Below are 27,534 nucleotides of genomic sequence, written 5' to 3'. Positions count from 1 at the left end.
CAGACTGAGAAGACAACATGCTGTCCTGGTTAACAGACTGAGAAGAGAAGACAACATGCTGTCCCGGTTAACAGACTGAGAAGAGAAGACAACATGCTGTCCCTGGTTAACAGACTGAGAAGAGAAGACAACATGCTGTCCTGGTTAACAGACTGAGAAGACAACATGCTGTCCTGGTTAATAGACTGAGAAGACAACATGCTGTCCTGGTTAACAGACTGAGAAGAGAAGACAACATGCTGTCCTGGTTAACAGACTGAGAAGACAACATGCTGTCCTGGTTAACAGACTGAGAAGAGAAGACAACATGCTGTCCTGGTTAACAGACTGAGAAGAGAAGACAACATGCTGTCCCAGTTAACAGACTGAGAAGAGAAGAGAACATGCTGTCCCAGTTAACAGACTGAGAAGAGAAGACAACATGCTGTCCCAGTTAACAGACTGAGAAGAGAAGACAACATGCTGTCCTGGTTAACAGACTGAGAAGAGAAGACAACATGCTGTCCCAGTTAACAGACTGAGAAGAGAAGACAACATGCTGTCCCGGTTAACAGACTGAGAAGAGAAGACAACATGCTGTCCCGGTTAACTCTTAAGGATCATGAGAATTTTCGCAGCTTTTTGTTAAAAATCGCGCAACATTTCAAAGACCAGCTACTCATGCCAGGAATATAGTATATGCAAATGATAAGTATGTGTGTATAGAAAACACTCTGAAGTCTCTAAAACTGGTGTGACTGTGTCGTGTCTGTGGCTATAACACAACGTGTTTAGGAGTAAAAATCCCTCGAAAAACTGTTCTCCAAAAACACAAAAAATATATTAATCCGCCAGTCAATGTATTGTTTAAGGCGACTGCAAATAAATGAAGATGTCCTGTAAACGCCTACGGTTTCCACACGATGTCGCCAGTGCTGGCATTTCTAGCAGACTTAATCCTTGGTTGTATGACGTTTTGCCCTTTCCTGTTTTAGTCTCTCAACAGGATGTTATTAAAATGGAAAAGATGGCCGCTGATTTCAAGACTAGCTGCTATCGAATACAGATCACCCCGTGATGAATTGTATAGATTATTAACGTTTATTAATACCTAAAGTTGGATTAGAAAAGTAGTTTGAAGTGTTTTGTAAAAGTTTATAGGCAACTTTTGTCATTTTAAAAAGTGACGTTGCGTCTTGTAAAAGGGAATATTCCTGGATCAGAAAACGACATTTTGGCTATACAATGATGGATTTAATCGGGAAAAAGACCCCATTGTGATGTTTATGGGACATCTAGGAGTGCCAAGAAAGAAGCTCGTCAAAGGTAATGAATGTTTTATATTTTATTTCTGCGTTTTGGGTAGCGCCGGCTACCGCAAAATCTGTCGTTTTAGATGACGTCCCAGTACTTTGGGGGTGCATGCTATCAGATAATAGCTTCTCATGCTTTCACCGAAAAGCATTTTACAAATCTGACTCGGTGGCTAGATTCACAACGAGTGTAGCTTTAATTCAGTACCTTGCATGTGTTTTTAATGAAAGTTTGATTTTTATCAAAAACTATACGTGGCGCTCTTGAAATTTCCGCTGATTTGATCCCGACAGCGGAACCACTTCCTAACAAGTTAACAGACTGAGAAGAGAAGACAACATGCTGTCCCGGTTAACAGACTGAGAAGACAACATGCTGTCCTGGTTAACAGACTGAAGAAAAGACAAGATAATATAACATAAAATACAAGAAAATAACTTAATTGTCCCCAAGTTGACTATTGTCTTAGAATACAGTTTGCATTGTAGACTAGCAGCCCTGTTCACCCCCCTCAGAACTGTAATTTAGTCCTTCTACCTGGATCCCAGAAGAGACTGCAGGGAACACCATTATAGAGATGAAGAAGACGTAGAAGACACAGAGACCCAGGAGCCATGTCTGCTGAAGGATGGGTTTCAGAGGAGGGATGGACACGGAGGAGACCGTGCTCGCTGGTGCCCCCTCCAGGCCGTCCGCCTCACCGCGGGGCTCTGGTATAGACCCTGACTTGTTGTACTCTGCTGCCAGCATGTAGTGCCTGAGGAAGGGAAACGGTTTCAGTAGGGAAAGGGAAAAGGGGGAGGGGGGGGGATACCTAGTCAGTTGTACAACTGAAATGTGTCTTCAGCATTTAACCCAAACCCCTCTGAATCAGAGAGGTGCGGAGGGGCTGCCTTAAATCGACATCCACGGGGTACACAACATTTAAATCATGTATCATCTATGCAATAACGTCGGTAACACCTGTAAGTTATATGTTTTATCACTTGTCAGAACTGATTCCAGATCAGTTTCATGATTGCCTAAATGCTTAAATGGTTAATGTTAGAATTTCAGCAAGGTGAGCTGATCTTAGATCTGTGCCTAAAGGGCAACTTACTTCCAGAGTGATATGAGAGGTAACAAAAAAAAATGGTAACTAAGGTAACAAAAAAATGGTAACTAAGGTAACAAAAAAATGGTAACTAAGGTAACTAAAAAAACGGTAACAAAAAAATGGTAACTAAGGTAACAAAAAAATGGTAACCAAGGTAACAAAAAAATGGTAACAAAAAAATGGTAACTAAGGTAACAAAAAAATGGTAACTAAGGTAACTAAAAAAATGGTAACAAAAAAATGGTAACTAAGGTAACTAAAAAAGGTAACAAAAAAATGGTAACTAAGGTAACTAAAAAATGGTAACAAAAAATGGTAACTAAAAAAAGGTAACAAAAAAATGGTAACTAAGGTAACAAAAAAATGGTAACTAAGGTAACAAAAAAAGGTAACTAAGGTAACAAAAAATGGTAACTAAGGTAACTAAAAAATGGTAACTAAAAAAAATTAACTGAATATTTTAACTGAGGCTATGTATAAAAGGTCTATAACATGTTGTCTCTCTATGTAATTAAGTCATTTAGTAAGAAGTCATTGACCTTGAACACTTGTAATGTATTAGAACAAACAGAAGTTAATGCTGAATAGTAAACTAATGTCCAACAAGCTTTTGTTCAAAACACTTCCTGGTTTACTTCTGGAATTGTTTTTCCCAGGAAACATTGTTTACTGTTCAAAATCAACAGCTGTTTGTTCTCTGTAATATTGCACCTCATGATCTAAGAGCTCCTGCTGGTTTATCACACCCGATGAACTGACAACACACCAATGACCTGACATCACACCGATGACCCGACAACACACCGATGACCTGAGAACACACCGATGACCTGAGAACACACCGATGACCTGACAACACACCGATGACCTGACAACACACCGATGACCTGACAACACACCGATGACCCGACAACACACCGATGACCTGAGAACACACCGATGACCTGAGAACACACCAAAGTTCAAAGGAGCCACCTGTAAGAAGTTTTTTTTGGACAAAGGCTCATATCAAAAGGTTACCAAACAGAAACTGGGAAGCGTTTATTTTATTCTCAGTATCAATAAAGCCCGTTTCCTTGGTTTCGGGAGAGGAGACTAGTTTCATTTAACTGTGGTTTGCCTTACCACAACAGAACAAAACTCAGAGGCACTACAGTTCCGCATCTTCCCTCCCCACATCTCCCTCAGCCTCTTTGACACATGTGCATGCACATTGTTGTAAAGTCTATATTAGTCCACCCGCTGTCCCCAGTCCACCCGCTGTCCCCAGTCCACCCGCTGTCCCCAGTCCACCCCAGTCCACCTGCTGTCCCCAGTCCACCTGCTGTCCCCAGTCCACTTGCTGTCCCCAGTCCACCTACTGTCCCCAGTCCACCCTGCTGTCCCCAGTCCACCCTCTGTCCCCAGTCCACCCTCTGTCCCCAGTCCACCTCTGTCCCCAGTCCACCCTCTGTCCCCAGTCCACCCTCTGTCCCCAGTCCACCCTCTGTCCCCAGTCCACCCTCTGTCCCCAGTCCACCCGCTGTCCCCAGTCCACCCGCTGTCCCCAGTCCACCCTCTGTCCCCAGTCCACCCGCTGTCCCCAGTCCACCTGCTGCTCCCAGTCCACCCCAGTCCACCTGCTGCTCCCAGTCCACCTCAGTCCACCTGCTGTCCCCAGTCCACCCCAGTCCACCTGCTGTCCCCAGTCCACCCCAGTCCACCTGCTGCTCCCAGTCCACCCCAGTCCACCTGCTGCTCCCAGTCCACCCGCTGTCCCCAGTCCACCCCAGTCCACCCGCTGTCCCCAGTCCACCCCAGTCCACCCGCTGTCCCCAGTCCACCTGCTGCTCCCAGTCCACCCGCTGTCCCCAGTCCACCGGCTGTCCCCAGTCCACCCCAGTCCACCTGCTGTCCCCAGTCCACCCCAATCCACCTGCTGTCCCCAGTCCACCCCAGTCCACCTGCTGTCCCCAGTCCACCCGCTGTCCCCAGTCCACCTGCTGTCCCCAGTCCACCCCAGTCCACCTGCTGTCCCCAGTCCACCCTCTGTCCCCAGTCCACCTGCTGTCCCCAGCCCACCTGCTGTCCCCAGTCCACCTGCTGCTCCCAGTCCACCTGCTGTCCCCAGTCCACCCGCTGCTCCCAGTCCACCCGCTGTCCCCAGTCCACCCTCTGTCCCCAGTCCACCCTCTGTCCCCAGTCCACCCTCTGTCCCCAGTCCACCCTCTGTCCCCAGTCCACCCTCTGTCCCCAGTCCACCTGCTGTCTCTATCTCTGAATGCTCGGCTATGAAAAGCCAACTGACATTTACTCCTGAGGTGCTGACCGGTTGCACCCTCGACAACTACTGTGATTATTATTATCTGACCCTGCTGGTCATCTATAAACATTTTAACATCTTGGCCATGTTCTCTATTAATCTCCACCCTTCATAGCCTGGTTCCTCTCTAGGTTTCTTCCTAGGTTCTGGCCTTTCTAGGGAGTTTTTCCTAGCCACCGTACTTCTACACCTGCATTGTTTGCTGTTTGGGGTTTTAGGCTGGGTTTCTGTACAGCACTTTGAGATATCAGCTGATGTACAAAGGGCTTTATAAATACATTTGATTGATATGGTGAGAGTGTTATTGCTGTGTGTGTGTGTGTGTGTGTGTGTGTGTGTGTGTGTCTACCGTGAGTAATCCAGCTTAGGCAGCAGCAGGTACATGAGGATACAGAAGAGGATGAAGACATCAGCTGTCAGGAAGTAAGCTAGAGCGCTGTCAGTCACATCTTTAGCTGCTGCCAAGTCCACTATGGAGGCTACTGCACTGATAGTACCACCCATAGCCTGGCCTGGGAGAGAGGGATGGGGAGAGAGGGATGGGGGAGAGAGGGGTGAGGAGAGAGGGGGGAGGAGAGAGGGGTGAGGAGAGAGGGGTGGGGAGAGAGGGGTGGGGGAGAGGGGGTGGGGAGAGAGGGGTGGGGGAGAGAGGGGTGGGGAGAGAGAGGGGTGGGGGAGAGAGAGGGGGGAGAGAGGGGTGGGGAGAGAGAGGGGGGAGAGAGAGATGGGGGAGAGAGGTGGGGGAAGAGAGGGGTGGGGGAGAGAGGGTGGGGGAGAGAGAGATGGGGAGAGAGGGGTGGGGGGAGAGAGAGATGGGGAGAGAGGGGTGGGAGAGAGGGATGGGGAGAGAGGGGTGGGAGAGAGGGGTGGGGAGAGAGGATGGGGGAGAGAGGGGGGGGAGAGAGCGATGGGGGAGAGAGGGGTGAGGAGAGAGGTGGGGGGAGAGAGGGAGGGGAGAGAGAGAGGTGGGGGAGAGAGAGATGGGGAGAGAGGGGTGGGGGAGAGAGAGATGGGGGGAGAGGGGGGGGGGAGAGAGATGGGGAGAGAGGGGTGGGGAGGGAGAGATGGGGGAGAGAGGGGTGGGGAGGGAGAGATGGGGGAGAGAGGGGGGGGGGGAGAGATGGGGGAGAGAGGGGTGGGGGAGAGAGGGGGGGGGAGAGAGAGATGGGGAGAGAGGGGTGGGGAGAGAGAGATGGGGAGAGAGGGTGGGGAGAGAGGGGTGGGGGGGGAGAGATGGGGGAGGGAGAGATGGGGGAGGGAGAGATAGGGGTGGGGAGAGAGAGATGGGGGGAGAGGGGTGAGAGAGAGGGGGTGGGGGAGAGAGGGGTGGGGGAGAGAGGGGTGGGGGAGAGAGGGGTGGGGGAGAGAGGGGTGGGGGAGAGAGAGGTGGGGGAGAGAGAGGTGGGGAGAGAGGGGTGGGGAGAGAGAGGTGGGAGAGAGGGGTGGGGGAGAGAGGGGTGGGGGAGAGAGGGGTGGGGGAGAGAGAGGTGGGGAGAGAGAGATGGGGGAGAGAGGGGGTGGGGGAGAGAGATGGGGAGAGAGGGATGGGGGAGAGAGGGGTGGGGAGGGAGAGATGGGGGAGAGAGGGGTGGGGGAGAGAGGGGTGGGGGAGAGAGATGGGGGAGAGAGGGGTGGGGAGAGAGAGATGGGGGAGAGAGGGGTGGGGAGAGGGGTGGGGAGGGAGAGATGGGGGAGGGAGAGATAGGGGTGGGGGAGAGAGAGATGGGGGAGAGAGGGGTGAGGAGAGAGGGGTGAGGAGAGAGGGGTGGGGAGAGAGGGGTGGGGAGAGAGGGGTGGGGGAGAGAGGGGTGGGGGGAGAGAGGTGGGGAGAGAGGGGTGGGGGAGAGAGGGGTGGGGGAGAGAGAGGTGGGGAGAGAGGGTGGGGGAGAGAGAGGTGGGGAGAGAGGGGTGGGGGGAGAGAGAGGTGGGGAGAGAGGGGTGGGGGAGAGAGGGGTGGGGAGAGAGAGGGGTGGGGGAGAGAGGGATGGGGAGATGAATGGGGAGAGAGGGAGGGGTGGGAGATGGGGAGAGGAATGGGGAGAGAGGGGTGGGGAGAGAGAGATGGGGGAGAGAGGGGTGGGGGAGAGAGGGGGTGGGGGAGAGAGGGATGGGGGAGAGAGGGGTGGGGAGAGAGGGATGGGAGAGGGATGGGGAGAGAGAGAGATGGGGAGAGGGGGTGGGAGAGAGGGGTGGGGAGAGAGAGGGGTGGGGGAGAGAGGGGTGAGGAGAGAGAGGTGGGGGAGAGGGGTGGGGAGAGGGATGGGGAGAGAGAGATGGGGGAGAGGGATGGGGGAGAGAGGGGTGGGGAGAGAGAGGGGAGAGAGGGGTGGGGAGGGAGAGATGGGGGAGAGAGGGGGTGGGGGAGAGAGGGGGTGGGGGAGAGAGGGGTGGGGAGAGAGAGATTGGGGAGAGAGAGATGGGAGAGAGAGATGGGGGAGATAGGGGTGGGGAGAGAGAGATGGGGGAGAGAGGGGTGGGGAGAGAGAGATGGGGGAGAGAGGGGTGGGAGAGAGGGGTGGGGAGAGAGGGGAGAGAGAGGGTGGGGGAGAGAGGGGTGGGGGAGAGAGGGGTGGGGGAGAGAGGGGGTGGGGGAGAGAGGGGTGGGGGAGAGAGGTGGGGAGAGAGGGGTGGGGGAGAGGGGGGGGGAGAGGGGGTGGGGGGAGAGGGGTGGGGGGGAGAGGGATGGGGAGATGAATGGGGGAGAGGGAGGGGGTGGGGAGATGGGGAGAGGAATGGGGAGAGAGGGGGGGGGAGAGAGATGGGGGAGAGAGGGGTGGGGGGAGAGGGGTGGGGAGAGAGGGATGGGGGAGAGAGGGGGGGGAGAGAGGGATGGACGAGGGGGAGAGAGGGGTGGGGAGAGAGGGTGGGAGAGAGAGGGGTGGGGGGGAGAGGGGTGGGGGAGAGAGGGGTGGGGAGAGAGGGGTGGGGAGAGAGAGGTGGGGAGAGAGGGATGGGGGAGAGAGGGGTGGGGAGAGAGGGGTGGGGGAGAGAGAGATGGGGAGAGAGGGGTGGGGGAGAGAGGGGTGGGGGAGAGAGATGGGGAGAGAGAGGGGAGAGAGGGGTGGGGAGAGAGGGTGGGGGAGAGAGGGGTGGGGGAGAGAGATGGGGGAGAGAGGGGAGGAGGAGAGAGAGAGGGGTGAGGAGAGAGAGATGGGGGAGAGAGAGATGGGGGGAGAGATGGGGGAGAGAGATGGGGGAGAGAGGGGTGAGGAGAGAGAGATGGGGGAGAGAGAGATGGGGGAGAGGGATGGGGGAGAGAGGGGAGAGAGAGATGGGGGAGAGAGGGGTGGGGAGGGAGAGATGGGGGAGGGAGAGATAGGGGTGGGAGAGAGGGTGGGGAGAGAGAGATGGGGGAGAGAGGGGTGGGGGAGAGAGGGGTGGGGGAGAGAGGGGTGGGGGGAGAGGGGTGGGGGAGAGAGAGGTGGGGGAGAGAGGGTGGGGGAGAGATGGGGGAGGAGGGGTGGGGAGGAGGCAAAGGGATGGACGAGAGGGATGGGGGAGAGAGGGGTGGGGGAGAGACTGTGTGGGGGAGAGAGAGATGGGGGAGAGGGATGGAGAGAGGGGAGAGAGAGATGTTATGGGGGAGAGAGGGGTGGGGAAATGAGGAGAGAGATGTGAGGAGAGAGAGGTGGGGGGAGAGAGGGATGGGGAGAGAGAGATGGGGGAGAGAGAGATGGGGGAGAGAGAGATGGGGGAGAGAGAGGGGTGGGGAGAGAGAGGGGTGGGGAGAGAGAGATGGGGGAGAGAGGGGTGGGGGGAGGGAGAGATGGGGGAGAGAGGGGTGGGGGGAGAGAGGGGTGGGGAGAGAGAGATGGGGGAGAGAGGGGTGGGGAGAGAGAGATGGGGAGAGAGAGGGGTGGGAGGGAGAGATGGGGGAGGGAGAGATAGGGGTGGGGAGAGAGGGGTGGGGAGAGAGAGATGGGGGAGAGAGGGGTGAGGAGAGAGGGGTGGGGGAGAGAGGGGTGGGGAGAGAGGGGTGGGGGAGAGAGAGGTGGGGGAGAGAGGGGTGGGGGAGAGAGGGGTGGGGGAGAGAGGGGTGGGGGGGAGAGAGAGGTGGGGAGAGAGGGGTGGGGAGAGAGAGGTGGGGGAGAGAGAGGTGGGGAGAGAGGGGTGGGGGAGAGAGGGGTGGGGGAGAGAGGGATGGGGAGAGAGGGATGGGGAGATGAATGGGGAGAGAGGGAGGGGTGGGGAGATGGGGAGAGGAATGGGGAGAGAGGGGTGGGGAGAGAGAGATGGGGGAGAGAGGGATGGGGAGAGAGAGATGGGGAGAGAGGGGGTGGGGGGAGAGAGGGGTGGGGAGAGAGGGATGGGGGAGAGAGTGGGGGAGAGAGGGATGGACAGGAGAGGGATGGGGGAGAGAGGGGCGGGGAGAGAGGGGTGGGGAGAGAGGGGTGGGGGAGAGGGGGTGGGGGAGAGAGGGGTGGGGAGAGAGAGATGGGGGAGAGAGGGGTGGGGAGAGAGGGGTGGGGGAGAGAGAGATGGGGGAGAGAGGGGTGGGGGAGAGAGATGGGGGAGAGGGGTGAGGAGAGAGATGGGGGAGAGAGAGATGGGGGAGAGAGGGGTGGGGGAGAGAGATGGGGGAGAGAGGGGTGAGGAGAGAGAGATGGGGGAGAGAGAGATGGGGAGAGGGATGGGGAGAGAGGGGAGAGAGAGATGGGGGAGAGAGGGGTGGGGAGGGAGAGATGGGGGAGGGAGAGATAGGGGTGGGGAGAGAGGGGTGGGGAGAGAGAGATGGGGGAGAGAGGGGTGAGGAGAGAGGGGTGGGGGAGAGAGGGGTGGGGGAGAGGGGTGGGGGGAGAGAGAGGTGGGGGAGAGAGAGGTGGGGGAGAGAGGGGGGGAGAGAGGGGTGGGGAGAGAGAGATGGGGGAGAGAGGGGTGGGGAGAGAGAGATGGGGGAGAGAGGGGTGGGGAGAGAGAGATGGGGGAGAGGGGTGGGGAGGGAGAGATGGGGGAGAGGGAGAGATAGGGGTGGGGAGAGAGAGATGGGGGGAGAGAGGGGTGAGGAGAGAGGGGTGGGTGAGAGGGGTGGGTGAGAGAGAGGTGGGGGAGAGAGGGGTGGGGAGAGAGGGGTGGGGGGAGAGAGAGTGGGGAGAGAGGGGTGGGGGAGAGAGGGGTGGGTGAGAGAGAGGTGGGGAGAGAGAGAGGTGGGGAGAGAGGGGTGGGGAGAGAGAGAGGGGTGAGGAGAGAGAGATGGGGGGAGAGAGAGATGGGGGAGAGAGATGGGGGAGAGAGATGGGGAGAGAGGGGGAGAGGAGAGAGAGATGGGGGAGAGAGAGATGGGGGAGAGGGATGGGGGAGAGAGGGGAGAGAGAGATGGGGGAGAGAGGGGTGGGGAGGGAGAGATGGGGGAGGGAGAGATAGGGGTGGGGAGAGAGGGGTGGGGAGAGAGATGGGGGAGAGAGGGGTGGGGGAGAGAGGGGTGGGGGAGAGAGAGGTGGGGGGAGAGAGGGGTGGGGGAGAGAGAGGTGGGGGAGAGAGGGGTGGGGGGAGAGGGGTGGGGGAGAGAGGGGTGGGGAGAGAGAGGATGGGAGAGGGATGGACGAGAGGGATGGGGGAGAGAGGGGTGGGGAGAGAGATGGGGAGAGAGGGGTGAGGAGAGAGAGATGGGGAGAGAGATGGGGGAGAGGGATGGGGGAGAGAGGGGAGAGAGAGATGGGGGAGAGAGGGGTGGGAGAGAGGGGTGGGAGAGAGAGCGATGGGGGAGAGAGGGGTGGGGAGAGAGAGGGGTGAGGAGAGAGAGGTGGGGGGAGAGAGGGGTGGGGAGAGAGAGGGGTGAGGAGAGAGAGGTGGGGGAGAGAGGGGTGGGGAGAGAGGGATGGGGAGAGAGAGATGGGGGAGAGAGAGATGGGGGAGAGAGAGGGGTGGGGAGAGAGAGGGGTGGGGAGAGAGAGATGGGGGGAGAGAGGGGTGGGGAGGGAGAGATGGGGGAGAGAGGGGGAGGGGGAGAGAGGGGTGGGGAGAGAGAGATGGGGGAGAGAGGGGTGGGGAGAGAGAGATGGGGGAGAGAGGGGTGGGGAGGGAGAGATGGGGAGGGAGAGATAGGGGTGGGGAGAGAGAGGGGTGGGGAGAGAGAGATGGGGGGAGAGAGGGGTGAGAGAGAGAGGGGTGGGGGAGAGAGGGGTGGGGGAGAGAGGGGTGGGGAGAGAGAGAGAGGTGGGGGAGAGAGGGGTGGGGGAGAGAGGGGTGGGGGAGAGAGGGGTGGGGGAGAGAGAGGTGGGGAGAGAGGGGTGGGGGAGAGAGAGGTGGGGGAGAGAGAGGTGGGGAGAGAGGGGTGGGGGAGAGAGGGTGGGGGGAGAGAGGGATGGGGGAGAGAGGGATGGGGAGATGAATGGGGAGATGAATGGGGAGAGAGGGAGGGGTGGGGAGATGGGGAGAGGAATGGGGAGAGAGGGGTGGGGAGAGAGAGATGGGGGAGAGAGGGATGGGGAGAGAGAGATGGGGGAGAGAGGGGTGGGGGAGAGAGGTGGGGAGAGAGGGATGGGGGAGAGAGGGTGGGGAGAGAGGGATGGACGAGAGGGGGTGGGGAGAGGGGGTGGGGAGAGAGGGGTGGGGAGAGAGGGGGTGGGGGAGAGAGGGGTGGGGAGAGAGAGATGGGGGAGAGAGGGGTGGGGAGAGAGGGGTGGGGGAGAGAGAGATGGGGGAGAGAGGGGTGGGGGAGAGAGATGGGGGAGAGAGGGGTGGGGAGAGAGGGGTGAGGAGAGAGATGGGGGGAGAGAGAGATGGGGGAGAGAGAGATGGGGGAGAGAGATTGAGGAGAGAGAGATGGGGAGAGAGAGATGGGGGAGAGGGATGGGGGAGAGAGGGGAGAGAGAGATGGGGGGAGAGAGGGGTGGGGAGAGAGATGGGGGAGGGAGAGATAGGGGTGGGGAGAGAGGGGTGGGGAGAGAGGGGGGGTGGGGGAGAGAGGGGTGGGGGAGAGAGAGGTGGGGGAGAGAGAGGTGGGGGAGAGAGGGGTGGGGGAGAGAGGGGTGGGGAGAGAGAGATGGGGAGAGAGGGGTGGGGAGAGAGAGATGGGGAGAGAGGGGTGGGGAGAGAGAGATGGGGGAGAGAGGGGTGGGGAGGGAGAGATGGGGGAGGGAGAGATAGGGGTGGGGAGAGAGAGATGGGGGAGAGAGGGGTGAGGAGAGAGGGGTGGGTGAGAGAGGGGTGGGGGAGAGAGAGGTGGGGGGAGAGAGGGGTGGGGGAGAGAGGGGTGGGGGAGAGAGGGGAGGGGGGAGAGAGAGGTGGGGAGAGAGGGGTGGGGGAGAGAGGGGTGGGGAGAGAGGGGTGGGGGAGAGAGAGGTGGGGAGAGAGGGGTGGGGGAGAGAGGGGTGGGAGAGAGAGGGGTGGGGAGAGAGAGGGGTGGGAGAGAGAGGGGTGGGGGAGAGAGGGGTGGAGAGAGAGGGGTGGGGGAGAGAGGGGTGGGGAGATGAATGGGGAGAGAGGAGGGGTGGGGAGATGGGGAGAGGAATGGGGAGAGAGGGATGGGGGAGAGAGGGGTGGGGAGAGAGGGATGGACGAGAGGGATGGGGGAGAGGGGGTGGGGAGAGAGGGTGGGGAGAGAGGGGTGGGGAGAGAGGGTGGGGGAGAGGGGGTGGGGAGAGAGGGGTGGGGAGAGAGGGGTGGGGAGAGAGGGGTGGGGAGAGAGAGATGGGGGAGAGAGGGGTGGGGAGAGAGGGATGGGGGAGAGAGGGGTGGGGAGAGAGGGGTGGGGGGAGAGAGAGAGAGAGAGATGGGGGAGAGAGGGGTGGGGAGAGGGGTGGGGAGAGAGGGGTGGGGGAGAGAGGGGTGGGGGAGAGAGATGGGGGAGAGAGGGGTGAGGAGAGAGAGATGGGGGAGAGAGAGATGGGGAGAGAGGGGTGGGGGAGAGAGGGGTGAGAGAGAGAGAGATGGGGGGAGAGGGATGGGGAGAGGGATGGGGGAGAGAGGTGGGGAGAGAGGGGGTGGAGAGAGAGATGGGGGAGAGAGGTGGGGGAGAGAGGGGTGGAGAGAGAGATGGGGGAGAGAGGGGTGGGGAGAGGGGTGGGGAGAGAGGGGTGGGGGAGAGAGGGGTGGGGGAGAGAGATGGGGGAGAGAGGGGTGAGGAGAGAGAGATGGGGGAGAGAGGGGGGAGAGAGGGGTGGGGGGAGAGAGGGGTGAGGAGAGAGAGATGGGGGAGAGGGATGGGGGAGAGAGGGGAGAGAGAGGTGGGGGAGAGAGGGGTGGGGAGAGAGGGGTGGGGAGAGAGGGGTGGGGAGAGAGAGGTGGGGGAGAGAGGGGTGGGGGAGAGAGGGGTGGGGGAGAGAGGGGTGGGGGAGAGAGAGAAGAGAGGGGTGGGGAGAGAGAGGTGGGGGAGAGAGAGAGGGGGAGAGGGATGGGGGAGAGAGATGGGGGAGAGGGATGGGGAGAGAGGGGTGAGGAGAGATGGATGGGGGAGAGAGAGATGGGGGAGAGGGATGGGGGAGGGCAAAATGACTGACTGTGTTATGCTGTTATAAAATGATGTCTGGGTTAAGCAGGAGAAGGAAGTCAAATCAGCTGATGGGTGTTTCAGTTGTTGGTATGAAACTAAGATGATGTCAGCAATGATGGGACAGATACAGAGACTCTCCAAGGGAACAGTTTGGGTGGTTTGTTATCATGTAGACTAGACTGTTGGGTATATGATATTGGCATGTAGACAGATTCATCTTCCCAATATGAGAGACTTAGTGTGTGTGTGTGTGTGTGTGTGTGTGTGTGTGTGTGTGTGTGTGTGTGTGTAATACCTGATATGAGTGCCTGTGATATCCTCATAGGAAAATGCCCACTGATCCCGAACACAGAGCCAGAGAAGAGGTTGGACGCCCCGCTGACCATAGCAACACTGGCTAAAGTCCCAAAGAAGAACTGCTCTCTACAACCAGAGGAATCCACCTGTACAGGAGCATCAACTTTAATGAGGTGAAAAATGTCTTAGACACGCATACAGTACCAGTCAAAAGTTAGGACGCGCATACTCATTCCAGGGTTCTTTACTTTGACTATTTTCTACATTGTAGAAGGAAACAAATAAACTTTTAACAAGGCACACCTGTTCATTGAAATGCATTCCAGGTGACTACCTCATGAAGCTGGTTGAGAGAATGCCAATGCAAAAGGGCGACTGCTCAAATATAAAATATATTTTTTTGGGGGGGGTTACTACATGATTCTCATGTGTGTTTTTTAATAGTTTTGATGTCTTCATTATTATTCTACAAATGTAAAAAAATAGTTAAAATAAAGAAAAACCCTGGAATGAGTAGGTGTGTCCAAACTGTTTGACTGGTACTGTACATTATGGCTGTATAGAAAATAAACTGTACTTTACAGACTTGACATTTACACAATAAACCATGTTACCCAAGTCATGTTGTAAAGCCATAAATATATACAGATACACTTCGATTCAAATGTTTGGAGTCACTCACAATTTTTTTTAGCAAATTTTTTGTCCATTAAAATAACATCAAATTGATCAGAAATACAGTGTAGACATTGTTAATGTTATAAATGACTATTGTAGCTGGAAATGGCTGATTTTTAATGGAATATCTATATAGGGGTACAGAGGCCCATTATCAGCAACCATCACTCCTGTGTTCCAATGGCACGTTGTGTTAGCTAATCCAAGTTTATAATTTTAAAAGGGTAATAGATCATTAGAAATCCCTTTTGCAATTATGTTAGCACAGCTGAAAACTGTTGTCCTGATTAAAGAAGCAATAAAACTGGCCTTCTTTAGACTAGTTGAGTATCTGGAGCATCAGCATTTATGGGTTCGATTACAGGCTCAAAATGGCCAGAAACAAAGACCTTTCTTCTGAAACTCGTCAGTCTATTCTTGTTCTGAGAAATGAAGGCTATTCCATGCGAGAAATTGCCAAGAAACTGAAGATCTCGTACAACGCTGTGTACAACTCCCGTCACAGAACAGAGCAAACTGGCTCTAACCAGAATAGAAAGAGGAGTGGGAGGCCCAGGTGCACTACTGAGCAAGAGGACATGTACATTAGTGTCTCTAGTCTGAGAAACAGACGCCTCACAAGTCCTCAACTGGCAGCTTCATTAAATAGTACCCACAAAACACCAGTCTCAACATCAACAGTGAAGAGGCGACTCCAGGATGCTGGCCTTCTAGGCAGAGATACAAAGAAATAGCCATATCTCAGACTGGACAATAAAAATAAAAGATTAAGATGGACAAAAGAACACAGACACTGGACAGAGGAAGATTGGGGGGAAAAAAGTGTTGTGGACAGACGAATCTACTTTCGCAGGTGTTCAGATCACAAAGAAGAACATTCATGAGACACAGAAAAAATGAAAAGATGCTGGAGGAGTGAACCATCTGTCAAGCCTGGTGGAGGCAGTGTGATGGTCTGGGGGAGGCAATGTGATGGTCTGGGGGAGGCAATGTGATGGTCTGGGGAGGCAATGTGATGGTCTGGGGAGGCAATGTGATGGTCTGGGGGAGGCAGTGTGATGGCCTGGGGGAGGCAATGGGATGGTCTGGGGGAGGCAATGTGATGGCCTGGTGGAGGCAATGTGATGGGGAGGCAATGTGATGGTCTGGGGAGGCAATGTGATGGTCTGGGGGAGGCAATGATGGTCTGGGGGAGGCAATGTGATGGCCTGGTGGAGGCAATGTGATGGTCTGGGGGAGGCAATGTGATGGCCTGGGGGAGGCAGTGTGATGGCCTGGGGGATGGAGGCAATGTGAAGATGGCCTGGGGGAGGCAATTTGATGGCCTGGGGAGGCAATGTGATGGCCTGGGGAGGCAATGGGATGGTCTGGGGGAGGCAATGTGATGGTCTGGGGGAGGCAATGTGATGGCCTGGTGGAGTCAATGTGATGGTCTGGGGAGGCAATGTGATGGCCTGGGGGAGGCAATGTGATGGCCTGGGGGAGGCAATGTGATGGCCTGGTGGAGGCAATGTGATGGCCTGGTGGAGGCAATGTGATGGCCTGGGGGAGGCAGTGTGATGGCCTGGGAGAGGCAATGTGATGGTCTGGGGGAGGCAAAAAGCAATGTGATGGTCTGGGGGAGGCAATGTGATGGTCTGGGGGAAATGTGTTGGTCTGGGGGAGGCAATGTGTTGGTCTGGGGGAGGCAATGTGTTGGTCTGGGGGAGGCAATGTGATGGTCTGGGGGAGGCAATGTGATGGTCTGGGGGAGGCAATGTGATGGTCTGGGGAGGTGGAGGCAATGTGATTGGGGGAGGCAATGTGATGGCCTGGGGGAGGCAATGTGATGGCCTGGGGGAGGCAATGTGATGGCCTGGGGAGGCAATGTGATGGCCTGGGGAGGCAATGTGATGGCCTGGGGAGGCAATGTGATGGCCTGGGGAGAATGTGATGGCCTGGGGGAGGCAATGTGATGGCCTGGGGAGGCAATGTGATGGCCTGGGGAGGCAATGTGATGGCCTGGGGGAGGCAATGTGATGGTCTGGGGAGGCAATGTGATGGTCTGGGGGAGGCAATGTGATGGTCTGGGGGAGGCAATGTGATGGTCTGGGGAGGATGGTCTGGGGGAGGCAATGTGTTGGTCTGGGGGAGGTTGGTCTGGGGAGGCAATGTGTTGGTCTGGGGAGGCAATGTGTTGGGGGGAGGCAATGTGATGGTCTGCAATGATGGTCTGGGGGAGGCAATGTGTTGGTCTGGGGGAGGCAATGTGATGGTCTGGGGGAGGCAATGTGATGGCCTGGGGGAGGCAATGTGATGGCCTGGGGGAGGCAATGTGATGGTCTGGGGGAGGCAATGTGATGGTCTGGGGAGGCAATGTGATGGTCTGGGGGAGGCAATGTGATGGTCTGGGGGAGGCAATGTGATGGTCTGGGGGAGGCAATGTGATGGCCTGGGGGAGGCAATGTGATGGCCTGGGGGAGGCAATGTGATGGTCTGGGGGAGGCAATGTGATGGCCTGGGGAGGCAATGTGATGGTCTGGGGAGGCAATGTGATGGCCTGGGGAGGCAATGATGGCCTGGCAATGTGATGGCCTGGGGGAGGCAATGTGATGGTCTGGGGGAGGCAATGTGATGGCCTGGGGGTGGCGCTTAATTGGAGCTCATTTACACCTACAACAGGACAATGACCCACAGCTCCAAACTATGCAAGAACTATTTAGGGAAGAAGCAGTCAGCTGGTATTCTGTCTATAATGGAGTAGCCAGCACAGTCACCAGATCTCAACCCTATTGAGCTGTTGTGGGAGCAGCTTGACCGTATGGTACGTAAGAAGTGCCCATCAAGCCAATCCAACTTGTGTGAGGTGCTTCAGGAAGCATGGGGTGAAATCTCTTCAGATCACCTCAACAAATTGACAACTAGAATTCCAAAGGTCTGCAAGGCTGTAATTGCAGCAAATGGAGGATTATTTTGACAAAAGCAAAGTTTGAAGGACACAATTATTATTTCAATTAAAAATCATTATTTATAACCTTGTCAATGTCTTGACTGTATTTCCTATTCACTTTGCAACTCATTTCATGTTTGTTTTCATGGGAAAACAAGGACATTTCTAAGAGACCGGTTTTCATGGGAAAACAAGGACATTTCTAAGAGACCGGTTTTCATGGGAAAACAAGGACATTTCTAAGAGACCGGTTTTCATGGGAAAACAAGGACATTTCTAAGAGACCGGTTTTCATGGGGAAACAAGGACATTTCTAAGAGACCGGTTTTCATGGGGAAACAAGGACATTTCTAAGAGACCGGTTTTCATGGGGAAACAAGGACATTTCTAAGAGACCGGTTTTCATGGGGAAACAAGGACATTTCTAAGAGACCGGTTTTCATGGGGAAACAAGGACATTTCTAAGAGACCAGTAGTATATAGTACACACCTTGACCATGACCGTGGTCACTATGAACACAGCCAAGATGATGAGCAGAGACGACAGGATACGCACCGCTGGGGACAACCTGAGAGAGAGGCAGACAGAGAGAGACTGACTGAGAGAGACAGAGAGAGAGAGAGACAGAGACAGACTGAGAGAGACTGACTGAGAGAGACAGAGAGAGAGACTGACAGAGAGAGACTGACAGAGAGAGACTGACAGAGAGAGACTGACAGAGAGAGAGGCAGAGAGAGAGAGAGACAGACAGAGAGAGACAGACTGAGAGACAGCCTGACAGAGAGAGAGACTGACAGAGAGAGAGACTGACAGAGAGAGACTGACAGAGAGAGAGACTGACAGAGAGAGAGACTGACAGAGAGAGAGACTGACAGAGAGAGAGACTGACAGAGAGAGAGACTGACAGAGAGAGAGACTGACAGAGAGAGAGACTGACAGAGAGAGACTGACAGAGAGAGACAGAGAGAGAGAGAGAGAGAGACTGACAGAGAGAGACAGAGAGAGAGAGACTGACAGAGAGAGAGAGAGAGAGAGAGAGACAGAGAGAGAGAGAGAGACAGAGAGAGAGAGAGAGAGAGAGAGAGAGAGAGAGAGAGAGAGAGAGAGAGAGAGAGAGAGAGACTGACAGAGAGACTGACAGAGAGAGACTGACAGAGAGACTGACAGAGAGAGAGAGACTGACAGAGAGAGAGAGACTGACAGAGAGAGAGACCGAGAGAGACAGCCTGACAGAGAGAGACTGACAGAGAGAGAGAGACAGAGAGAGACTGACAGAGAGAGAGACAGAGAGAGAAAGCCTGACAGAGAGAGACTGACAGAGAGAGAGAGACTGACAGAGAGAGAGACGGAGAGAGAGACAGAGAGAGACAGCCTGACAGAGAGAGACTGACAGAGAGAGACTGACAGAGAGACTGACAGAGAGAGACAGACAGAGAGAGAGACAGAGAGAGAGACAGAGAGAGAGACAGAGAGAGACAGACAGAGAGAGACTGACAGAGAGAGAGACAGACAGAGAGAGAGACAGAGAGAGAGACAGAGAGAGAGAGAGAGAGAGAGACAGAGAGAGAGAGACAGACAGAGAGAGAGACAGAGAGAGAGAGACAGAGAGAGAGACTGACAGAGAGAGAGACTGACAGAGAGAGTCTGACAGAGAGAGAGACAGAGAGAGAGACTGACAGAGAGACTGACAGAGAGACTGACAGAGAGACTGACAGAGAGACTGACAGAGAGAGACTGACAGAGAGACTGCCTGACTGAGGGGTTGGTCAACAGTAGGGGACGTGATTCTTCAATGTGTTTGTCGTCATTCAACGAGAAAGAGGAGAGAGCAGAAAGAGGAGAGAGCAGAAAGAGGAGAGAGCAGAAAGATGAGAGAGCAGAAAGCTAGGCCCTAAAACGGCCTGGCTGTCAACATGTATGACAGATTTCGTGATTTATTTTTGAGATAGTGTTTCTGGCTATGTTGTTGCTTCAGTGGCTCAAGAGGGACAAAACAACAGTAATGTTGTATAAGACATTTGCTCCGCATGTCCGTGTTCTGCTCGGAGAGAACCAAACCTACGTATGAGGATTAATGGTGTGGTTCTACACCTGCATTGCTTGCTGTTTGGGGTTTTAGGCTGGGTTTCTGTACAGCACTTTGAGACATCAGCTGATGTCCGAAGGGCTATATAAATACATTTGATTTGATTTGATTATGGTGTTGCTGATCACACAGGAAGTAGACCGAGTGGATTAAACTAGACGGCAAAGACTGCTCAACACATGACCTGGGTTCAAGTACTATTTAAAATCTTTCAAATACTTTTGAGCCGTTTTCTTTAGCCTAGCTGGAGTGCTAGGTGGGCGGGGTTTATACAGACCATTCTGTTGGTCTCATTGGGCCATGCTCAAATCAAGCACATATGAAACTATTTTGAAATGATTTAAAATACTATTTGAACCCAGGTCTGGTCAACGCATATGAGAGACTGTGATGGTTTATTCAGACCTACCTGCCACTTTAAACTAAGTACACAGAAAATATACTTACAGAGACACACCCAGAGACACACCCAGAGGGGATGGAGGCAATGGGCCATCCGCACAGTAGAACCACGAGAGCAATTATCAGGGGTCAAGCATCTTGCTCAAGTGTACAACATCATTAATACGTAACATTCCGTTCAGCCAGAGGGACGGAGAGACTGTGTTCATAACTGGAGACTGTCCCAGACCAAGCCTGATCCCAGATCAGTAGACTATGTTCATAACTGGAGACTGTGTTCATAACTGTAGACTGTCCCAGACCAAGCCTGATCCCAGATCAGTAGACTATGTTCATAACTGGAGACTGTCCCAGACCAAGCCTGATCCCAGATCAGTAGACTATGTTCATAACTGTAGAATGTCCCAGACCAAGCCTGATCCCAGATCAGTAGACTATGTTCATAACTGTAGACTGTGTTCATAACTGTAGACTGTCCCAGACCAAGCCTGATCCCAGATCAGTAGACTATGTTCATAACTGTAGAATGTCCCAGACCAAGCCTGATCCCAGATCTGTTTGTGCAGTCGTGAGTTGTTAACTAACTAGGAGATGGCAAGACAGCACACACAGATCTGGGATCAGGCGCTTACCCATCTCCTTTAGTAGAGGAGATTTAGCAACTCTCGGAGGACAATGGACGTTAATACAAGGAAAGCTCTTAAAGGGCCAAAACGGGTTACGTTTCAGGAAGTAGCAGTGATGCCTTAACACTTAAAGGTCCAAACACACTGCAGGACTGTGATATGAAGGTCGCGGTGTGGAAGGATACTGAGTCCTTTATATCCAGAACAGACCGTCTGTTTGGCTGAGAGAACACGTGACCTCACAGGCTCCAAGTGTTTGTAGCCAGGCCTACTGATTGGCTGAATGAATCTGGTTCCTCTAATGATGTTCCGAAGGCACTGTAGAGGTTACCTGTTAACTAGTAGGTAGTTGAGGACCAGACAGAGGACCGAAGGCACTGTAGAGGTTACCTGTTAACTAGTAGGTAGTTGAGGACCAGACAGAGGACCGAAGGCACTGTAGAGGTTACCTGTTAACTAGTAGGTAGTTGAGGACCAGACAGAGGACCAGACAGAGGACCGAAGGCACTGTAGAGGTTACCTGTTAACTAGTAGGTAGTTGAGGAACAGACAGAGGACCAAAGGCACTGTAGAGGTTACCTGTTAACTAGTAGGTAGTTGAGGACCAGACAGAGGACCGAAGGCACTGTAGAGGTTACCTGTTAACTAGTAGGTAGTTGAGAAACAGACAGAGGACCAGACAGAGGACCGAAGGCACTGTAGAGGTTACCTGTTAACTAGTAGGTAGTTGAGGAACAGACAGAGGACCGAAGGCACTGTAGAGGTTACCTGTTAACTAGTAGGTAGTTGAGGACCAGACAGAGGACCAGACAGAGGACCGAAGGCACTGTAGAGGTTACCTGTTAACTAGCAGGTAGTTGAGGAACAGACAGAGGACCAGACAGAGGACCAAAGGCACTGTAGAGGTTACCTGTTAACTAGCAGGTAGTTGAGGAACAGACAGAGGACCAGACAGAGGACCAGACAGAGGACCAGACAGAGGACCAGACAGAGGACCGAAGGCACTGTAGAGGTTACCTGTTAACTAGTAGGTAGTTGAGGACCAGACAGAGGACCGAAGGCACAGTAGAGGTTACCTGTTAACTAGTAGGTAGTTGAGGACCAGACAGAGGACCGAAGGCACTGTAGAGGTTACCTGTTAACTAGTAGGTAGTTGAGGACCAGACAGAGGACCGAAGGCACTGTAGAGGTTACCTGTTAACTAGTAGGTAGTTGAGAGACAGACAGAGGACCAGACAGAGGACCGAAGGCACTGTAGAGGTTACCTGTTAACTAGTAGGTAGTTGAGGAACAGACAGAGGACCAAAGGCACTGTAGAGGTTACCTGTTAACTAGTAGGTAGTTGAGGAACAGACAGAGGACCAGACAGAGGACCGAAGGCACTGTAGAGGTTACCTGTTAACTAGTAGGTAGTTGAGGACCAGACAGAGGACCGAAGGCACTGTAGATGTTACCTGTTAACTAGTAGGTAGTTGAGGACCAGACAGAGGACCAGACAGAGGACCGAAGGCACTGTAGAGGTTACCTGTTAACTAGCAGGTAGTTGAGGACCAGACAGAGGACCGAAGGCACTGTAGAGGTTACCTGTTAACTAGCAGGTAGTTGAGGACCAGACAGAGGACCGAAGGCACTGTAGAGGTTACCTGTTAACTAGTAGGTAGTTGAGGACCAGACAGAGGACCGGAGGCACTGTAGAGGTTACCTGTTAACTAGTAGGTAGTTGAGGACCAGACAGAGGACCGAAGGCACTGTAGACGTTACCTGTTAACTAGTATGTAGTTGAGGAACAGACAGAGGACCAGACAGAGGACCAAAGGCACTGTAGAGGTTACCTGTTAACTAGTAGGTAGTTGAGGAACAGACAGAGGACCAGACAGAGGACCAAAGGCACTGTAGAGGTTACCTGTTAACTAGTAGGTAGTTGAGGAACAGACAGAGGACCAGACAGAGGACCAAAGGCACTGTAGAGGTTACCTGTTAACTAGCAGGTAGTTGAGGAACAGACAGAGGACCAGACAGAGGACCAGACAGAGGACCAGACAGAGGACCAGACAGAGGACCAGACAGAGGACCAGACAGAGGACCGAAGGCACTGTAGAGGTTACCTGTTAACTAGTAGGTAGTTGAGGACCAGACAGAGGACCGAAGGCACAGTAGAGGTTACCTGTTAACTAGTAGGTAGTTGAGGACCAGACAGAGGACCGAAGGCACTGTAGAGGTTACCTGTTAACTAGCAGGTAGTTGAGGAACAGACAGAGGACCGAAGGCACTGTAGAGGTTACCTGTTAACTAGCAGGTAGTTGAGGAACAGACAGAGGACCGAAGGCACTGTAGAGGTTACCTGTTAACTAGTAGGTAGTTGAGGAACAGACAGAGGACCAGACAGAGGACCAAAGGCACTGTAGAGGTTACCTGTTAACTAGTAGGTAGTTGAGGACCAGACAGAGGACCAAAGGCACTGTAGAGGTTACCTGTTAACTAGCAGGTAGTTGAGGACCAGACAGAGGACCGAAGGCACTGTAGACGTTACCTGTTAACTAGCAGGTAGTTGAGGAACAGACAGAGGACCAAAGGCACTGTAGACGTTACCTGTTAACTAGTAGGTAGTTGAGGACCAGACAGAGGACCGAAGGCACTGTAGAGGTTACCTGTTAACTAGTAGGTAGTTGAGGAACAGACAGAGGACCAAAGGCACTGTAGAGGTTACCTGTTAACTAGTAGGTAGTTGAGGAACAGACAGAGGACCAGACAGAGGACCAAAGGCACTGTAGAGGTTACCTGTTAACTAGTAGGTAGTTGAGGAACAGACAGAGGACCAGACAGAGGACCAAAGGCACTGTAGAGGTTACCTGTTAACTAGCAGGTAGTTGAGGACCAGACAGAGGACCAGACAGAGGACCGAAGGCACTGTAGAGGTTACCTGTTAACTAGTAGGTAGTTGAGGACCAGACAGAGGACCGAAGGCACAGTAGAGGTTACCTGTTAACTAGCAGGTAGTTGAGGACCAGACAGAGGACCAGACAGAGGACCAGACAGAGGACCAGACAGAGGACCGAAGGCACTGTAGAGGTTACCTGTTAACTAGTAGGTAGTTGAGGACCAGACAGAGGACCGAAGGCACTGTAGACGTTACCGGTTAACTAGCAGGTAGTTGAGGACCAGACAGAGGACCGAAGGCACTGTAGAGGTTACCTGTTAACTAACAGGTAGTTGAGGACCAGACAGAGGACCGAAGGCACTGTAGACGTTACCTGTTAACTAGTAGGTAGTTGAGGACCAGACAGAGGACCGAAGGCACTGTAGACGTTACCTGTTAACTAGCAGGTAGTTGAGGACCAGACAGAGGACCGAAGGCACTGTAGAGGTTACCTGTTAACTAACAGGTAGTTGAGGACCAGACAGAGGACCGAAGGCACTGTAGAGGCGATGGCCAGATAGCTCTCAAAGTACTCCTGTCAAGGCCAGAGGGAAACATTTACATTGTATTCATTTAGCAGACACCAGAGAGTCTAACAGTCAGGGCATTCATCATAGACCTTCCCCACTCACAGCCCGTCAACCCTTATACGGGTTGAAAATGGTAGATTTAGTCTAAGTGTCTGTACAGTAACACGCTAAACATGATGTCAGAGCTCAGTGTCTGTACTGTAACACGCTATACATGATGTCAGAGCTCAGTGTCTGTACAGTAACACGCTATACTTCTCCTCGCCCCAAACTGGGCTCGAACCAGGGACCCTCTGCACACATCAACAACAGTCACTCACGAAGCATCGTTACCCATCGCGCCACAAAAGCCGCGGCTCTTGCAGAGCAAAGGGGGAACCACTACTTCGAGGTCTCAGAGCGAGTGACGTCACCGACTGAAACACTATTAGCCACCGCTAACTAGCTAGCCATTTCACATCGGCCACATGTACACACACGCAGTCAGGACTCCTTTCTACCAAAATTACAATCTGTTTTTCTGAAGTGGCTTTTGAAACAGCTAACACTATAGTTTAACTAGACATGTTGGCAATAGAATCATCTTTAAAATGACACCCACTATTTATATCTTTATTTAACTAGGAAAGTCAGTTAAGAACAAATTCTTATTTTCAATGACGGCCTGTTCAGGGGCAGAACGACAGATTTTTTACCTTGTCAGCTCTGGGATTTGATCTTGCAACCTTTCGGTGACTAGTCCAACGCTCTAACCACTAGGCTACCTGCCGCCCCTACACTCTAACCACTAGGCTACGCTGCCGCCCCTACACTCTAACCACTAGGCTACGCTGCCGCCCCTACACTCTAACCACTGGGCTACGCTGCCGCCCCTACACTCTAACCACTAGGCTACGCTGCCGCCCCTACACTCTAACCACTAGGCTACCTGCCGCCCCTACACTCTAACCACTAGGCTACCTGCCGCCCCTACACTCTAACCACTAGGCTACCTGCCGCCCCTACACTCTAACCACTAGGCTACCTGCCGCCCCTACACTCTAACCACTAGGCTACCTGCCGTCCCTACACTCTAACCACTAGGCTACCTGCCGCCCCTACACTCTAACCACTAGGCTACGCTGCCGCCCCTACACTCTAACCACTAGGCTACCTGCCGCCCCACACTCTAACCACTAGGCTACCTACCGTCCCTACACTCTAACCACTAGGCTACCTACCGCCCCTACACTCTAACCACTAGGCTACCTACCGTCCCTACACTCTAACCACTAGGCTACCTGCCGTCCCTACACACTAACCACTAGACTACCTGCCGTCCCTACACTCTAACCACTAGGCTACGCTTCCCCCCCCCTCTTATAATTGTGTTGCAAGTGAAAGAACACTTCAATTCCTACAGCTGTCGAGTGATTTAATGCAGTAGACACACACACACACACCTTCACACACTCACACTAAGGTCTGAGCGCGGCTCCTCTCCGTGCCCGTCAGTATTATTGCTCAGCTTGTAGGTCCAGTAGTGTTTCGCTGTAATGAAGAAGTTCCAGGGGAGCAGAGAGCCGATGCCCAACAGGAAGAAGATCATGTACACCATACAGTAGGAGTCTTCTGGACAGTGGCGGGAGGCTAGGGGCCGCCCCGTGGCCCCCGGGGGTCCTGCATGGTGCTGCTTGGGCAGCAGAGGGGCCCTGTCTATCTACAATGTAAGGAAGTGGATATGGGGAAAAGTTATAAAAGTTCGCATTGGGTTAGTGTAGCATTGAAAATAAAGCAGTTTAATATTCACTATAATGTCCAGAGTTTTTAGATTAAAAATCCTACAATGTGATTTTCTGGAGTTTTTCTCTCTCATTTTGTCTGCCATAGTTGAAGTGTACCTATGATGAAAATTACAAGGCCTCTCTCATCTTTTTAAGTGGGAGAACTTGCACAGTCGGTGGCTGTCTAAATACTTTTTTTGCCCCACTGTATATATATATATATATATATATACACGACTAACACATCTTGAAACTTGATGATGCCATTTACCTCATCAGTGTCCTGTCCCTCGGTCTCCTCGTCAGACATAGCGGAGGCGTGGATGGGAGAAGCTGCCCAGTAGGAGTTTACACTGGCTTGTAGAGACTCTGTACCATCAGCCATCATCACACACAGGGGGAAGAGGGAGACAAGAGAGGAGAGAGGTATGGAGAGGGACAGGAGGAGGAGACAAGGAGAGAGAAGGACAGAGACAGGGGAGGGGGAAGAGGGAGGAAAGGAGAGAGGGTGGAATGTTTCTCCAGGGGTGTGTAGGACTGCTCTACCCAAGGTTGAGGTCCATAGTGTGGGGGAAAGACTCAGGCGACACTGGGGACAAGGGCAGTATGGGTAGTCAGGCTGACACTGGGGACCAGGGCAGTATGGGTAGTCAGGTAGACATTGGGGACCAGGGCAGTATGGGTAGTCAGGCTGACAGTGGGGACTAGGGCAGTATGGGTAGTCAGGCTGACAGTGGGGACTAGGGCAGTATGGGTAGTCAGGCTGACAGTGGGGACCAGGGCAGTATGGGTAGTCAGGCTGACAGTGGGGACTAGGGCAGTATGGGTAGTCAGGCTGACAGTGGGGACTAGGGCAGTATGGGTAGTCAGGCTGACAGTGGGGACCAGGGCAGTATGGGTAGTCAGGCTGACAGTGGGGACTAGGGCAGTATGGGTAGTCAGGCTGACAGTGGGGACTAGGGCAGTATGGGTAGTCAGGCTGACACTGGGGACCAGGGCAGTATGGGTAGTCAGGCTGTAGCACCTACAGACAGAGGGAGGAAGGAGAGAGAAGGACAGAGACAGGGGAGGGGAAGAGAGAGGAAGGAGAGAGAGGACAGAGACAGGGGAGGGGGAAGAGAGAGGAAGGAGAGAGAAGGACAGAGACAGGGGAGGGGAAGAGAGAGGAAGGAGAGAGAGGACAGAGACAGGGGAGGGGGAAGAGAGAGGAAGGAGAGAGAGGACAGAGACAGGGGAGGGGGAAGAGAGAGGAAGGAGAGAGAGGACAGAGATAGGGGAGGGGGAAGAGAGAGGAAGGAGAGAGAGGACAGAGACAGGGGAGGGGGAAGAGAGAGGAAGGAGAGAGAAGGACAGAGACAGGGGAGGGGGAAGAGAGAGGAAGGAGAGAGAGGACAGAGACAGGGGAGGGGGAAGAGAGAGGAAGGAGAGAGAAGGACAGAGACAGGGGAGGGGGAAGAGAGAGGAAGGAGAGAGAAGGACAGAGATAGGGGAGGGGGAAGAGGGGAAGAGACAGGAAGGAGAGAGAAGGACAGAGACAGGGGAGGGGGAAGAGACAGGAAGGAGAGAGAAGTACAGAGACAGGGGGGGGGAAGAGAGAGGAAGGAGAGAGAGAGGACAGAGACAGGGGAGGGGAAGAGAGAGGAAGGAGAGAGAGGAGGGGGAAAGAGAGAGGAAGGAGAGAGAAGGACAGAGACAGGGGAGGGGGAAGAGAGAGGAAGGAGAGAAGGGACAGAGACAGGGGAGGGGGAAGAGAGAGGAAGGAGAGAGAGGACAAAGACAGGGGAGGGGGAAGAGAGAGGAAGGAGAGAGAAGGACAGAGACAGGTGAGGGGGAAGAGAGAGGAAGGAGAGAGAAGGACAGAGACAGGGGAGGGGGAAGAGAGAGGAAGGAGAGAGAAGGACAGAGACAGGGGAGGGGGAAGAGAGAGGAAGGAGAGAGAAGGACAGAGACAGGGGAGGGGGAAGAGAGAGGAAGGAGAGAGAAGGACAGAGACAGGGGAGGGGGAAGAGAGAGGAAGGAGAGAGAAGGACAGAGACAGGGGAGGGGGAAGAGAGAGGAAGAGAGAGAAGGAAGGACAGGGGGGACAGGGAAGGAGAAGGGGACAGGGGAGGGGAAGAGAGAGGAAGGAGAGAGAAGGACAGAGACAGGGGAGGGGGAAGAGAGAGGAAGGGAGAGAGAAGGAC

The 27,534-nt window shown here is 54.1% G+C and overlaps 1 protein-coding gene across 5 annotated transcripts in view; it reads right to left on the bottom strand.

Annotated features, from left to right (window-relative positions):
- slc29a3 (solute carrier family 29 member 3) overlaps positions 1-27,534 on the bottom strand; it is a 38,101-nt gene that overhangs the window by 4,327 nt on the left and 6,240 nt on the right. Inside the window, exons 2-8 of one of the 5 annotated variants that reach the window (XM_046368458.1) lie at positions 25,623-26,375; positions 25,045-25,287; positions 23,511-23,593; positions 17,517-17,595; positions 13,418-13,565; positions 5,041-5,203; positions 1,831-2,050 (exon numbers count right to left, since the gene is read on the bottom strand). In XM_046368458.1, coding sequence (XP_046224414.1) covers positions 1,831-2,050; positions 5,041-5,203; positions 13,418-13,565; positions 17,517-17,595; positions 23,511-23,593; positions 25,045-25,287; positions 25,623-25,739 — 1,053 coding nt within the window. In that variant the 5' untranslated portion in view covers positions 25,740-26,375. Of the gene's footprint in view, positions 1-1,830; positions 2,051-5,036; positions 5,204-13,417; positions 13,566-17,516; positions 17,596-20,472; positions 20,940-21,666; positions 22,131-23,510; positions 23,594-25,030; positions 25,288-25,622; positions 26,376-27,534 lie in introns of those variants that run through there. The other 4 variants (XM_046368460.1, XM_046368459.1, XM_046368463.1 and 1 more) reach the window with 4 other exon arrangements.

Source organism: Oncorhynchus gorbuscha, linkage group LG11 (assembly GCF_021184085.1).
Source record: "Oncorhynchus gorbuscha isolate QuinsamMale2020 ecotype Even-year linkage group LG11, OgorEven_v1.0, whole genome shotgun sequence".
NCBI lineage: Eukaryota > Metazoa > Chordata > Actinopteri > Salmoniformes > Salmonidae > Oncorhynchus > Oncorhynchus gorbuscha.
The sequence above is the reverse complement of the archived record's forward strand: the minus strand, read 5'-3'. Positions and strand labels throughout refer to the sequence as shown.